The following is a 16,222-nucleotide window of genomic DNA, read 5'->3' as shown; positions in this document are numbered from 1 at the left end:
AGGCAAAGCCCCCCTAAAGATAAAACTTACATGGTAATTGTCTCACCAAAAGTAAGTATATAAATAGGTGATGGTAATAGGCCTGGTAAATGTCTGCTGTTCATTGTTATTCACTGTTATTCACTGTTAGTCATTGTTATTCACTGTTATTCATTGCCACTTTTGTGTGACTTTTAATGAATTAAAAGGTTGCACCTTTAGTTGGCTACCTTACAGCAGCTTCTCAACACTTTGTTGAGTATTTCCATTTAAGAAAACATAATTTAAATCAAGCACCCCGTAAGATGTGAGGAGTTGAAGAAGATGAATGCTTCATCATTTCTTCTGACATTGGAGTCATCTAGAAAATCGCCATATTTTGCATGAAAAGCCTGCCCACAACTGTGAAAGAGAACCAAGCACAAAGGACCACATTGACGCCTAGTAATTTTGGCTCAGAAGAACTGAACTAGCAGATTTCAGACCCAATTTCCTTAAGAACACCTTGAACTTCCACCAAAGTGGCCCAATTGCCCTGCCAGATGCTAGGCTTTTAAAGATTAATCAACTGTTCGAATAGATATGATTATTACTTAACAGCTACAGAAGGCCTCACATGTGTTGGGATCTTCAAGGATAATGTGCTCTTAAATGTACAAAAGCTCTCTTAGGACTCTACTTTCTTATGGTGAGGACAGAAAATAACATCGGGTTTCCTGAAATGTTTTGGATATAACAATTTTTTAAAAAATATGTTTTATTGATTTTCTACAGAGAGGAAGGGAGAGAGATAGAAAGTTAGAAACATCGATGAGAGAGAAACACCGATCAGCCGCCTCTTGCACGCGCCCCCCCCCCCCACACACACACACACACACTGGGGATGTGCCTGCAACCAAGGTACATGCCCTTGACCGGAATCGAACCCGGGACCCTTGAGTCCGCAGGCCGATGCTCTATCCACTGAACCAAACCGGTTCTGGCAGGATATAATAATTTTAATAGAATTTCTGTTAGATTAAGTCTGATTTTTATTTTGAGAAGATGGAAAAGCACAGATATTTTCACCATATAAAAAACAACATTCGGTCCACTTTTAATTTCTACAAATGAGACTTCCAAGAGATTAAAACCCTCAAGTCTTATTTTACAAAGGCAAAATGAAATCTAGCATTTACTACTGAGAATCCTGGAAAAGGATTGAAATATCCAGTAAGGTTTGGGCACTTTCATAAAAGCCGTCTATGGCATCCATGTTGTAAACATTTCACATGCATCTTAACTGTCACTGTATCAAGCATTTGTGCTAGGAGCTGAGAAAAGGCCAATAAGGCACGATAGTTCACAACTCTCTCCAACTGATCCCAATATAGAAAAGACAAACCTGATAGGAACCAAGATACTAAATTTCTTATTAGACATAAATATGAATGAAAAGGTTAACCATTTAATTCATATAAAGGCTTGAAGGCCGAGAGGTGTCCTGTTAGGTGCTGTAAGTACTCCCAGACTCGGTGACAACATTCCTGTTAAATGCCATTGATTCCAGCACAGTTTTTCAATTTTAACTGGCTACCTTTTGCCTGGCTCACTCTGCTGTTACATATTGTGATAAATATGTCAGCAGAGACATATTAAAGTATAATATATATTTAAATAGGTTGATACTTCTCTTCATTCTAGGAATAGAAGGAAGAATTTTTATTGATATTAAGATCTGTGCATATGTAATTTCATATTTTGATTAGCTGAGTCAGCCATAAATGCAAGTAAATACTGGAAGTAATCTCCTACAAGCAAGAAATTAAAAGTTCATAGAACCAGAACCATCTTTTGCCAGCACACTAAAATACCTGAAGCGTAAATTTCAATTTCAGGTTATCACAAAATCCAGAGTCAGTTAAAAACAAGATAATATTGTGTTTGCACATAAAGGTCACATATTCCAAGCCATTTTCTGAAATGCTTTTCTTTTACTCAAATACAGTAAATCCTCGATTCTGTGGACCTCTATTTAATGGTCTTCGGATTTAACAGACAATATTTCTGCTCCATATGTCATATGTGAAAATTAAGACCCTGTTAATTTTAAAACACTGTTAACCAAAATTTGCTGATAATCAAGTTAACAGGCTATTTTTTTTGTTATTAATTCACTGTTATTTTTAACAAATTTTAGTACCTAGGCTGTATGTTGAAAAAAACAACAACACTGTAGTAATTTCTCCAACATAAATAAATATTACATATCTACAACCATAGTCTACAAATTTAAACCCAAGAGTCACCACCTGTAAACAATGTTCAGCAAATGATTAGCACGTGGTCACACCACACTGTGAGCGGTAATTGGTTCTGTTGTCACATGGTGTGACTTTTTGCAGCAGTTTTAACACTGCTCATTGATGTTCCCATGGCACGCCCCAGATGTGTGCATTTGGTTACTCAGAGTGGCTGGTGAAAGCACACATATACTAGTCCTAGTCAGTATACCTTTAAAATTACTATAATACATATAGGAAACTTTCCTGTGGAATTAAACTATTCATACACACAATTTTAATTACAGAAATGTGTCTACATAAGTAAAAACAGGTAAACTAACATCTATCAATATTTTTAACATACACATTCAGAAAACCTACTCTATTATATAATGGATTTTGGGTTTAATGGACACCCCCTTGCCAGAATTAATCCATTATATGGAGCTTTCACTGTAACTTCTCATTGTCACTTTTTTAAAAAGTTACTTGGCAAGAAGTGTTAAGCTATTAAATTTAGGCTGAAGATAAGTACGTCCTTTAAATAAGGTAATCATCTTTTAATCAAAGGAAGGGAACTAAGCTTGGATTCTGCACACTCTGACCCCACTTTATTTTAATCACATTACTTTAGATATTTGCTTTCATTTAAACTGCAGTTTGCCCCACTCTGTCTAAACTACCCTTGGTTTGGTTCTAGAGAAGACAGAGTAAAGACGTTTCACCTTATCACTTCCACTAATTGTAATGAAAATCTCTGGGGTAAGTTACAGATCAGAAAATTCTATCCAAACATGAGAGACAGTCTGATAGTGAGTTTCCTGTTTTGTTCAGTGGTTTACTGGTTGCTTGGTTGGCTTGGAGGGTTTTACATTTTTGTGTTTTTTGTGGTTTCTTTGTTGGTGGAGTTTGCCTTCAATATATTCTGGCCTGGGTGCTAGAGTAACCCCAAATGTGCCAATGAATACAGACCAAAAAAAAAGCCCAAGAAATGCATACTGTGTCTAGCCAGGGGTCCAGGAAAAAGAAGCAGAGATGCTGGGACACATAATCTTTTTACTTTTATCCTCCCTACTCCTGATGAACAGCAGCAAAGAAGCAGCGCCCTCTTTCTCCCTACAGAACTGGAGCAAGTATGTTGTCTCTACACACCCTGCACCAAGAGAGCCTGGGAGATTCAGTGCCACTTGCCTCCCACCAGCGGCCACCCAGTCCCTGGGAGCGCATCCCTGCTGACTTGCTTTGCTCTATACCAGGTGAGTGCTAGCAAGGATGCAGAGTCCCTCTCTCTCCCCAGGGCCACTGTACAGAGAGGCCTTGCAGGACTGAGCACTAAAGCCCCAGCTCTCTTTACAAAAGAGCAGAAAGAGGAGCCTTAGGAATCAAAGACTGAGGAATAGATCATGTAGAGGCAGGAGCTAGAGAAAAGGATATTTTATTATAACCGTGCAGAAACTTCATTTCTTTCATTGGACCTTTTCTCCTTTCTTTCTTTTTGACTCAAAGTGGCCTCATCCAGGATCCTGACTTAGCTGCCTCCTTCTCCTGCAGGACCACTCCCTTCCTCATTAAGCCCTCAGGACAATGAGACCCTGGTCAGCATTAAACAATCTTAGGAACAAAGCCTTGGGCTATTGACCACAGAGAAAAGTTCAATCAAACTAAAGGTAACAGCTAGGCCTCACTTGTGTCTCAGCTCCAGACCCAGAAAAGTGGAATGATCACATTCCTGCAAAACCAGATGCAGCTACCCATGGCTGACATCAGGGACATCAGGACTAGATGCACTGATCAGCTACCCCCTACCCTAGCACCAACCAAACAGTAGAGACCATGCCCTGACCATCACCCTAACTCCCTTAGTCACCATGATTAATGCTTTCCCCCTATGTAACCACCTGGTGGAAGCCATCAAAAGAGGTCTTTGAGCAAGAGCTCACCTGTGACTCTGGGTATGGCACCATTTCCTTAAAAATAAAACTTTACTTTCTTGGCTGCAAACTCCTGTTCACACTTGCTTGGACTTTGATGCGCACAGGCGAGCAACCCCCTTTAGTTCAGTAACAGATTCAGCACAGAGAAGATTCTAAACACTTAACTATCAGATTGACCTTCGGAAGAGACACATGTGAGATGAACTAGAGTAGCACTGCAAAGGCTTTGAAAACTAAACTGACGTTGAAAGCACAGCCCACAGAAAGTGGGTAAGGAGAAAGGTCTAATCTTGACCACCTGCTAAAATAAAAAATCATAAGAACACAAATCAAGATAGTTTAAACAGAATCCAGAGTATCATAATATTCAAAATGTCCAGGATAAAATCTAAAATTACTGGACATTAAAAATAAATGAGGAGAAAATAATAATTAAAAATATAGAAAAAAATTAAAAACAAAGAAAAAGAAAAAAAAATGAGGAAAAACGAAATACCGCTTAAGAAAAAAGACAAGATGACTCAAATATTAGAATCATCAGACAAATATTTTAATGCAGCTTTTACAACTGTGGGGGAATAAAACTTGCATGAATTTCTCCTGTAAAAAAAACTGTAGCCTCCTGAGAATTTTAAAATACCATGAGAATTAGAGTTGCAGATATTTGTCTAGTTAATTGCCCTGATCTAACAGGATAATACCATTTTTCTAGTTTCCCCAAGAGGGCCAAATGATTATGGCTTAATCCCTAGGTTAAACTCCCAAGGTTCAAGGGAGACTGGCTCACTCTTTTCCTAGATATTTACATGTCAAAAAGATGAAGCCTCAGAAGCATTTCTAGGTTGCAAAGGTTGAAGACAAGGGGTTATCTTGCTCCAGGAGAGGTTTTATTTACATATCAAAGAGTTGAAGTTTGGATTCAGGCCCTTAGATTTCCAAGAAGACGCTTCCAGGAGGGTGAAAGGTAGCTGCCTCCTTCCTCTTTATAAAGAGAACAATCATTCTCCTTATTTCTCATCTAGGGAGTGTCTGGCTACTTATGTAGGGACATTTCCCATCAGCTCTCATGGGTCACCAGGATTAAGATCTGCGGTAAGAAGATAATGGCACACTTATTATTAAGAAATCTGTCTTTTATCCAGGGCACATCTTTGCACATTCAGGATAAAAGTAACAAATGGCCCAAGAAGTATGGGCAAACACTTTTAGAATAAATGGGAACAAAATTTCTTAGGAAAAAAAACAGAAGTTACAGAAAGAACCAAATGACTTAAAAGAAGAGAGAAAAACTGATATGGGGGAAGTGAAAAGAGAAAAGGCAAAACAAATAAACAAAAACAACTAATAACTAGTAGACATAAATATATCAATAATTAATTTAAATGTAAATGATCTAAAGACACCAGTTAAAAGATAAATACTACAAGACTAGATAGAGATAAAAACAAAATCCAACTATTTCATATCTACAGGAAATCCATAGGAAGCATAATGATCCAGATAGATTAAAACTGAAAGAATGGAAAAAGATAGATGACAATATTCTATAAATATTATCCATAGAAGATAAAGTTGCTATATAATTATCAAACAAAACTAACTTCCGAACAATGAATATTACCCTTTTTAAATCAATATACAAAAACAATAATGCATTGCAACTAAGTGAGGTTTATCCCAGCAATGAAAGGCTGAACAGTTGAAAATTAATTAATATAATTCACCATGTTAACAGGATTAAAAATAAAAGCTGCACACTCATATCTATACAGGCACATAAAGCATTTGACAAAATTCATCATTCATTTAAGATTTTTTAAAAATTTAGCAAATTAGTAATGGAAGGGAACTTCCTCATTTGATAAAGGTCATCTATTATAGAGAAACCTATAGGTTATAACATTCTTAATGTCAAGATATAAATTATTTTACCCTATGATAATGAATAAAACAAGGCTGTATGCTTTCACTACTCTTATTTAATATCATATTGGAAGTTCTAGCCATTTCAAGAAAGGAAGAAAAAAAAGACATTCAGATTGGAAAGAAAACACTAAAACCATTTCTATTCAGACATTAATGTCCACACAGGACATCAAAAGGAATCTACAAAACAAAAACAACCTAAAGTAATGAGTTTAATAAGATCACAGGATATATATCAGTTTACAAAATCAATAGTGTTTTTATGGACTAGCTATGAAAATTTGAAAAACCCCCAAAATTTTAATTTATAATAGCTAAAAATATTAAATACATAGGTATAAATCTAACAAACTATGATCACACTCTGTAAATGAAAAGTGCAAAATGTTGATATAACCTATCAAAAAGACCTAAATAAATGGAGAGACATACAAAGTTTATGAATTGGAAGATTCAGTGTAGTTAAAATAACAATTTTTCCGAAATCAATCTATATAGATTTAACATAATCCTAATAAAAATTCATGCAGGAATTATTGTAACAATCCAAAAGCTCATTCTAAAGTATATATAGAAAAAAAAAAGAAAAAAGAAAAGAAGGCCAGAACACCCAAAACATTTGTGAAGAAAAAGCAAATGTGGATATTATTCAACTTTAATAAGACATTCTATAAAGCTACAGTCTGAATACAAAATAGTATTGATGATAAAGATAAACACATAAATCAATTAAACAGAAGAGATACTCTAAAAATAGGCTCACTCAAATATTGTCATTTGATTTTTGACAAAGATGCAAGGGCAATTCAACAGAGAAAGGCCAGTCTTTGCAACACATGATGCTTGGAATAACTGACATCCATACTTAAAAAACATAATCTCCATGTACATCATGCATCATATACAAAAAAATTCCTAAAAACATAAATGTAAACTAATATAAAATCAAATCCATAAAACTAAATGTAAAATGTAAAACTATACAACTCTTAGGTGAAAACAAAGGAAAAAGTATTTATGATATTGGGTTAGAAAATCATTCTTAGATGCAACACCAAAATCAAAATCTATAAAGAGAAAAATTGGTGAATTAGACCATCTATATAATAAAAGCCTAAGTGACCATTAAGGCGGAATGACCGGAACGACCGGTCACTATGATGTGCACTGACCGCCAGGGGCAGGTGGTCAATGCAGGAGCTGCTCCCTCAAGGTCAGTGCACTCCCACGGGGGAGCACCGTTCAGCCAGAAGCCATGCTCACAGCTGGTGAGCGCAGCAGCAGTGGTGGGAGCCTCTCCCGCCTCTGCGGCAGCACTAAGGACCAGCCAGCCAAGCTGTAAGGAGCCTACCACTAAGGAGCAGTGAGCCGAGAGTGGTAAGGAGCGAGCAGGCAGGCAGTAAGGAATGAGGGATCCCGGACATCCCCCGTGGGGTCCCAGGCTGCAAGATGGCACAGGCCCAGCTGAGGGACCTCCCCACTCCCCCAGTGCACGAATTTCATGCACCAGGCTTCTAGTATCAATATAAAAGACACATTTGCTCTGTTAAGAACACTTTCAATAGAGTAAAAAGACCAGTCACAGACTGGAAGAAAATATTTGCACATCTCATATCAAGGAACTTGTATCCAGAATATTTAAAGAACTCTCAAAACTTAACAATAATAAAACAACCCAATTTTAAAAAAATGGGTGGAAGATTTTAACAAATATTTCACCAAAAAAGATATAAGGATGGCAAATAAGCATATGAAAAGATATCCAACGTATTAGCCATTATGGACAAAGAAATTAAAAGCACAATGAGATATTCTTACATATCTATTCAAATGGTGAAAATAAAAAATAATGACAAATACAAGTGTTTATGAAGATGGGAAGAAAGAGGAACCCCGGCAATGCTGGTGGAATATAAAATGACATGGCCATTTTAGAAAACAGTTTAGCATTTTTTTTAAACCTAAACATACACTTACCATATAACCTAGTAAACTATAGGTATTTATCATAAACCAGAGGCCCAGGGCACAGATTCATGTACCGGTAGGGTCCCTCAGCCTGACTTGAGCCCTCTCACAATCTGGGACCACTCGTCCCAGCAGTCCGATATCCCCCGAGGGATGTAGTAGTGTGCAAAGTGGTCGGGGAGGAGGCAGAGCTGGGGCGGGATGCCGCGCCACTCCCACTCATCCCAGCCCCACTTGGCCTGTTGCCTCTGCCTGGCGCAAGTTGGTCAGCTGAGTGGCACTCCCACTGTGGGAGCACACTGACCACCAGGGGGCATCTCCTGAATTGAGTGTCTGTCCCTGGTGGTCAGTGTGCATCATAGCGACCAGTGATTTGGTTGTTCGGTCATTTGGTCACTTAGGCTTTTACTAGAGGCCCAGTGCACAAAATTTATGCATGGCAAGGAGGGTCCCTCAGCCCAGCCTGTACCCTCTCCTATCCGGGATTCCTCGGGGGATGTCCAATTGCCGGTTTAGGCCCAATCCCATAGGCATAGGGCCTAAACCGGCAGTCAGACATCCCTCTTGCAACCCAGGACCTCTGGCTCCTAACCATTCGCCTGCCTGCCTGATTATCACTAACCCCTCTGCCTGCCTGCCTGATCGCCCCTAACCACTCTCCCCTGCTGGCCTGATGTCCCCATAACTGCCTCTGCCTGCCTGCCTGATGTCCCTAATGGCTCTCCCCTGCTGGCCTGATTGCCCCTAACCGCTCTACCTGCCTGCCTAATCACCCCTAACTGCCTCTGCCCCCACCATAGTGGCTTTGTCAGGAAGGACGTCTAGTCTATCTGGTCCATTTAGCATATTAGCCTTTTATTAGTATAGATAAGTAAAAAGTAATTTTTGTCCAAAAAAACCTATACTTGAATATGTATACCAGCATTATTTTTAATTGCCTCAAGCTAGAAACAATCCAAATATCCCTTACTGGGTGAATGAGTACATAAATTGGTTGGCACAGCCATATGATGGAATACTGCACAGCAATATGAAAGGACAGATTACTGATATACAAAATTACTGGGATGGACCTCAAATGTATTTTTCTGAATGAAATAACCCAATTTCAAAAGGTTACATACTGTGTTATTTCTTTATAGGACATTCTAGAGAATGCATAAACAATGAAACAAAAAATTCAGTGAGTTCCAGGCAGGGGTTAGAAATAGAGAGGGTCAGAGTAGGAAAATTACATGGAGAAATTCTTTGAAAGTGCTGAAATTTTTCTGTATCCCTTCTATGGTGGTGGTTACAAGAATATATACAAGTAAAAAAACCCTCATATTATTATACAACAAAAAGTGGATTTTACTCTATGTAAAGATGAAAAATTAAAAACATTTTAAAAAATCTCTTCTGGGTACTTTGTGTAACTTATATTGGCAGAAAATTCTCATGATTTAAGAGTATAATTAAGTGTTTAAATTTACACCACTTTAAGACTAAGCACAAACCTGGTTATGAAGCAGGAGAAAAATCAAGAAGCTAGAAGCAATCAAAGTGCAAGTATCAAAAAACAAGTGTATATAGACTGCCCCATAAATAACATAATATAAATAAAGATTCATACTGTCACTCAGACAGGAATGGGGGTGCGTATGGAGAACATGAAAAACCACAGAAGAGGAAGTTGGGTGAGATAATAGAGTAACCTAGCCTCTGCTTCAAATGAAGAGTGTGGTGATTTTCCAGGTTGAATAATTTAAACTCAATACTGACTTTGGCTCAGCTCTTTTCCTAAACATTACCCGGCACAGAAGACCAACATTCATCAATACCTCTTCAATGGCACCTGCAGAAATCCTGTGACCTGCAACATTTATCACGTCATCAACTCGTGACATAACATACAAATAACCTTCTTCATCCATGTAACCAGCATCCATGGTGTCATAATATCCCTGAAAATCAGAATAAATAATCTCTAATTAACATATACTATTGGGTAACATAATCATTTTTAAGGCTGATAAAATATATAAAATGTCACAAAATTAATTTATTGTATGCATTTGACTTTTTTCAAATGCCTATGAAATTAAATTACTTTTGATTGTTGAAAGCTTAATAGAAACTCTTTGCTCCACTAATAACCAGGAATAAATTAAAATGTTCTTATATGTGTTTGAGTTAAGCTTTTGAACTTAGAGTTGTAAAGCTTATGAACCAAATTTCTTTTTTTAAAGTGAAAAGTAATAGCTCAGTATTTCCTATTTGGTATCGCCAAGTAATTCTTTGGCAGATTTATTCTCTAATTGTGCTAATAATTAAAAGCTTTAAATCTCTCTATGAATAATTATAAAACAGAGCACAGTTTATTAACATGGATTAGGATTGAAATCTCGCTTCAGTGAAACATAGTAAAGTAGTCAGAATGAAATTAAATTTTTAATCAACTCAAGGGAGCAGTACATCCTCACTGGTCTAGAAGTCATGTAGAATGAAAAGTCAAGAAGAATAAGTATAAAGAAATAAATATTATGTCGCTAATGCCTCTGAGTTATCTTGATACCTATGTTTGTGAGCATGGGCTTTGGACCTGATCCCAGTGAGTCACTATTTGTGTTTCTTAATCTTTCTCACACTCAGTATGCTCATCTTATAAGGCTTTTGTGAGGCATAAAGGAGATAGTGCATGTAAAGAGAACAGACCCTGGTGCATCATGAGTCCTCAACAATTGGCACTAATTGAAATAACGACTGCAATTACTATTAGAGAGGGAATCTGTAGTATTAGTTCAAGAGCAGGGACTCTGAAGCCAGATTATATGGGTTCAAATGTAATCTCTGTTACTTCTAAGCTATGGTCAAGTTACTCAATCCTCTGTGCTGTTATTAACCCCTTACATGAGAGATTTGAGATCAGGATAACAAGACAGGGTCCAGATTCACTACCCATAGTTTAAACATAAACTGGGACATTGAAAAAGCTTTCAGTGTTAAAGGTGAGCATGTTAAAACCACATGCACAGAATATTTGCTTTTGGCAGGTTGGAATTAACCATACCAGTATTCTGATTACTGGACTGATCTACTGGAATGACTGGTGTCAACTATACTCACAGATCTTCTTCGCCACAGTCCCTCAGGGGTATATTTAATCTTGGCTACTGAGGCCATTTGCCTGTGAGGTCTCTTTCTAAAGGAAGCTATTTTAATTTCTGTCATTTGTCTGGTTGATTAGGTTAGCTGTCCTTCACTCACAAATAAAAAAGATAGAATGCCAAATACCTAGATTCACCCTTTCCTTTTAATGAAATTGTGAACATTCTCTTTACCTAGTGCATCGTGAGGACCACGTATCTCTCTCAAGAAAGGAAACAGAAATGAGATGACAGCAAAAAGATGACTGTGGGACCAGAACTATCAATAAAGTTCTGTTATAGATATAAAACACAGGACTGTGGCACAGAGGAACAGGTACATTGTAAAACAGAAAACAGGAAGACACTTTCTGTTATCCAGGTCACTGGGTGCTGGTTGTTGAGAACACTGTCTTTATCCTGTATCTGTATTTTTAAATGTGATTTTAAAATAAAGAACTCAGGGAACACACAGAAAAGAATGTCAAAAATACGAAAAGAGATGGAAAGACACAACTTCTGACAAGTCAATTGTTTTTGCTCAATAACCAGGAGCAGAAGGGATCTTAATGATAGTGTACAACTCTGATCAGGTGCTTTCAATCTCTGACGGAGTCCAATGGAGGAAATAACATACTAGTAGAGAACCCAAATAAGTTTAACTCTCACAAAAACTTTTCTGATACTGAGGGCTGTTAAATTGCAGGAGAAGTTTCTAAAACAAACTGAGAAAATTTATGTCTGGAGAGTAATAAAAATAAATATAAAAATGACTTCCTTATGTAGTTTGGGCATTATTATCCCTGAAATCTGGAAACTGGTCCAGACATCTTTTCAAGGTTGCTTTGTCATCTACATTCTTAGGAGCAAGTTGCCAAGAACTATAGAGAAGTCTATAAGAAGATTAAAGGAAAGTATAATAAAGTTCTTACAGGAAATTTTTCAAAGTATAAGTGCTTGAACGCTTCCTGATTCTTCCAGAGTCCTGAAAAAGCCCCAGGTGGTAATGGCAACCTTATACAAAAACAGAGCATTTAGAATTATTATAAAAGCAGTAAAAGAGGAAAGGGTTGATTAGAACTAATAATGTTCTAGTGTGATGGACAATTACAATTCAAGTCCTATAAGTAAGATGTAACCCTTAAATCTGCTGGGTAGATCATGTATAATTGAAGCTGAAGTCGTTGACCTCTACATAGCAGAGTCATTGAGGGATGACTGTGGTTTCTGGGAAGGGCACACGAGGTGCACACATTTGGCATTTGAGTCATTATTAGCAGCAACCATTGTTTCAAAAAAATATATAACATTTATTTAAAAAGCCAAAATGCATCACTAAATTACTTTTTAAGAAAATTTAGGAATATATAATCCCTAGACCAACAGTTCTCAACCTGTGGATCGCGACCCCTTTGGGTGTCGAACGACCCTTTCACAGGGGTCGCCTAAGATCATTGGAAAACACATATATAATTACATATTGTTTTTGTGATTAATCACTATGCTTTAATTATGTTCAATTTGTAACAATGAAAATACATCCTGCATATCAGATATTTACATTATGATTCATAACAGTAGCAAAATTACAGTTATGAAGTAGCAACAAAAATAATTTTATGGTTGGGGGTCACCACAACAGGAGGAACTGTATTAATGGGTCATTGCATTAGGAAGGCTGAGAACCACTGCCCTAGACAAAGAAATTTGTTCTCTTGTGTGGCTCCTGTGGCTTCTTGGCTCCTGGCTCATCACTCTGTTAGCTGTCTGGTTACTGTGGTTTTGCTCTGCCTGTGTTCCCCTATGGCCACATAGTCCTGCAGATCCCACATGCAATGGACTGATGAACTCCAGTGGGGAGCACACACTAAGCTAGCCTGATACTGGGCTGGATGTGTGCTCCAACATGGAGCAGAAACTCTGGACCCTGGCTGTGATTCTAGCTCTGCTGAAGCCACAGCTGCACTTCTTCTATGATGGGACTGAGGGAAATGGGACCTTGGGAATTTTCCGAAAGCTGGTCCATCCTTGCTGCTTGACACAGTCGCTGCAGGGAAGAAACATCTGCACAGCATATGTTTCAAGGGACCTGGCATATATGGCATACTGTTCTTAATATGTTTGCTCCCCTTCTTGGCTCGATGTGTTTTAACCAAGGTCACCTCTCCGAGAAAGGTTGTTTCCCCAGGTAGGAATTTTTCCCTGAAGTTAGGGAGGGAATAAAACCCCTTAACTAAGTGCCAGGCAGGTAGTTAATCACTTTAACTATGAACAATCACGCTTAAGCTACAAAGAGATCAATCTAGAGAACCAAGATGTGGTGTAGGTAAACGTTGGTTCTTACAGACTTTCACACCACATTAAAATTACTACTAAAATACAGATCAACCATCATTTAGAACCACCCGAAAGCTGGATGAATGGAAGTCCTACAACTAGATAAGTAAAGAAGAAAACACATTGAGACTGGTAGGAGGGTGGGAGGTGCGGAACAGGCTGGTCCAACATCCACATGTCAGTGTTTTGTTTTTTTAACCTGAAGAGATATCTTGGCTGAGGAGGCCTCTGGTGAGGAGCAAGGGGTTCCAGTCACACACCAGACCTCCATCCCATGAGTGCCAGAGCTGGGAAGAGAAGTCCCCATAACTTCAGGCTGTAAAAACCAGCAGGAATTGTGGCTGAATGACAAGGAGCCTGACAGAGACCCAGGAAATTCCTCTTAAAGGACCAGCAGATGAACTTACATGGACATGCTCCCTCTAAGTTCCAGCTTTGGGGCAAAGACTCGGGGAGATCCAGGGACATACTGGGAGGAACTGGATTGTCTGGCATCAGAGCAAGAACTTGGCAGCAGCTTTCTCCAAAACAGGGCTGCTCATATGGGTTATTGTTCCTATGCTGAGACCCTACCCTATCCCTGAGCTGACTGGCTACCATGTCTGAGTTTCCATCAGCCTGGCTCACACTGTTCCCTCTGCCCTGGTGATTCTCTGAGATCCAACCCATCCAATTTGCAGCCCCACTCAGGCTGTTAGCAGTTGCTTTTCCATCTGAATGGCCTGTCCTGGCTCAGGCTTCAGACTTTGCTAAAATCTCTCAAACAAGCAGCAGCTGAAGTCAGCATGCCTCAAACCTATCAATCAAAGGCCCGAGACCTGGCACTAGCACCAGCCTGCCTTGCTTCACAGCTGGGCCTCCCCTGGGCTCTTCTTAACCCAATACAAGTAGCAGCCATCAATGCCAGATAAAAGTTGGTCTATAGTCATTGCTCCATCAGGAACCCATGTGGTAACAGAAGTAAACTGAAAATATAACTCCTGTTCCCTAGAGAATCTGAAGTTAGCTTGCAATTTTGCACTGCCAGTATTTTCTATGGTTTCTGTAGGCTTTACTCAAGGTTTTCATATGAAACTGCTTTTTATCTTCCCAGAAGAAACTAACTAGGCCATAATTTCTTTCTCTCTGGGCAGACAAATGAGAAAGTAATAAATGTGAGTTTTAGCTATATAACTACTAATGATGTTTAGATTCCTGGGTTTAAAATGAGGATAATGCCTGTCCCACTGCCCACATAACAGTGTTGTTATAAGGCTTTAAACAATTATACTAAAATCTGTGAATGAGATTTAGAAAAGAACAGCATTACAATTATATGACATTCTTGATTTTGCTCAAAGGATACACTGATAAGAAGAAAGCTGTCCTGACCCTCCCCCAAGACAGGAACGCAATGAATAAATCACTCTTCTAAGCTGTAAACTAACATCATTAAGGACCCAGAGTTCAGTATTTGGAGGCTGAGAAACTGGCAGACACCAGAGTAAGAGGCATTGGGACCGTGCCATACAGCTCTCTCACACCCCAGCACTACCTTCAGGGCACAGGCCATGGAAACAGCAGGAGGCGAACAAGCCACACTTCCAATAGCAACCACTGGATCTAGTCAGAGAAAATGTCTGCCCATGAGGGAGGAAAAGCCAGAAACCTATGGCTTTAATAACAGTGAGCGCTGTGGTACTGAGGAAGGCAATTACAGTTAAAATGTTCTCTCATGCTCTGCTTTGTGTTGACTGGAAATTACTGATTCCTATTTTTATTTCTCAATTTAGAGTTCTGGATGCAATTGCAGGGGCACCTTCTAAAATTCATGAACATTTTATATTCATAGAAATTCAGATATCCTAACTTTCCCACAAATTAACTGCCTGGAGTAAGTTTCAAAAATCAAAGGAATTTTCTAATAACTGTGCAGACATGTCATTTTCTACGAGAAAGGTTAATCCTGTAAATGCAAGTAATCTATGAAAACTGCAGGATTCATGTTCATTGCACTCTACCGTCTGCAATGGTTTAGAAATCACTAAAATGCCTACCTTCCAGTTAAGGAATCCCTGGGAGAGCAAAGCTGAGATTTCTAGAAAGCCTTAACAAAGGAGTTTGAAATACCAAAGAGGATCAAGTATTTTTCTCAAAATTACTACATATCACTTTTGTGATTTGGGATGAGTCATCTTAATATAATAAAATGAATTATTACATTTAGTATCTTATAAAGTATGGAAATATCACTATAGCTGCAAATTTTTTAAAAAGTGCCAAAAATAGTTTCCATCTTTTTTATACTATTTACAATAGATTTTATTGTAAAACAAGAATATTTACAAAAAGCAAACAAAGTTAGGATTAAAACAATCTCATTATTTTTATTGACTTATTTTAACATAGTTTGAGCCCCATATTTTTCAAATATTCCATGCAAATTTTCCCTCTATTCTTCCTAATCACTGTAAGTATATTTAATGAACATAAATGGCATTAGGAAATATTGCTCTTTCAAAGGCTATTCCACTTAATTATTATACAGAGCATGCCCAGCAGTAGCTTTTGATGCCAGCTCAGTTTTAAGGCCTTCATGGAATGAATCCTTTTTATTACTAGTGGCCTTGCCCCTCATCCATGAAAATAAAATAAAATATAACAATGTACCATGTAAACTGGAACATTTTCTAAAAAATAATAAGTTGTA

The 16,222-nt window shown here is 38.1% G+C and overlaps 1 protein-coding gene across 1 annotated transcript in view; it reads right to left on the bottom strand.

Moving 5' to 3' along the window:
* ACSS3 (acyl-CoA synthetase short chain family member 3) overlaps nt 1-16,222 on the bottom strand; it is a 144,806-nt gene that overhangs the window by 7,096 nt on the left and 121,488 nt on the right. The window contains exons 12-13 of the mRNA XM_059683717.1: nt 12,129-12,210; nt 9,892-10,014 (exon numbers count right to left, since the gene is read on the bottom strand). Of these exons, the coding sequence (XP_059539700.1) occupies nt 9,892-10,014; nt 12,129-12,210 (205 nt within the window). The remainder of the gene's footprint in view (nt 1-9,891; nt 10,015-12,128; nt 12,211-16,222) is intronic.

This window comes from Myotis daubentonii, chromosome 2 (genome assembly GCF_963259705.1).
Source record: "Myotis daubentonii chromosome 2, mMyoDau2.1, whole genome shotgun sequence".
NCBI lineage: Eukaryota > Metazoa > Chordata > Mammalia > Chiroptera > Vespertilionidae > Myotis > Myotis daubentonii.
The sequence above is the reverse complement of the archived record's forward strand: the minus strand, read 5'-3'. Positions and strand labels throughout refer to the sequence as shown.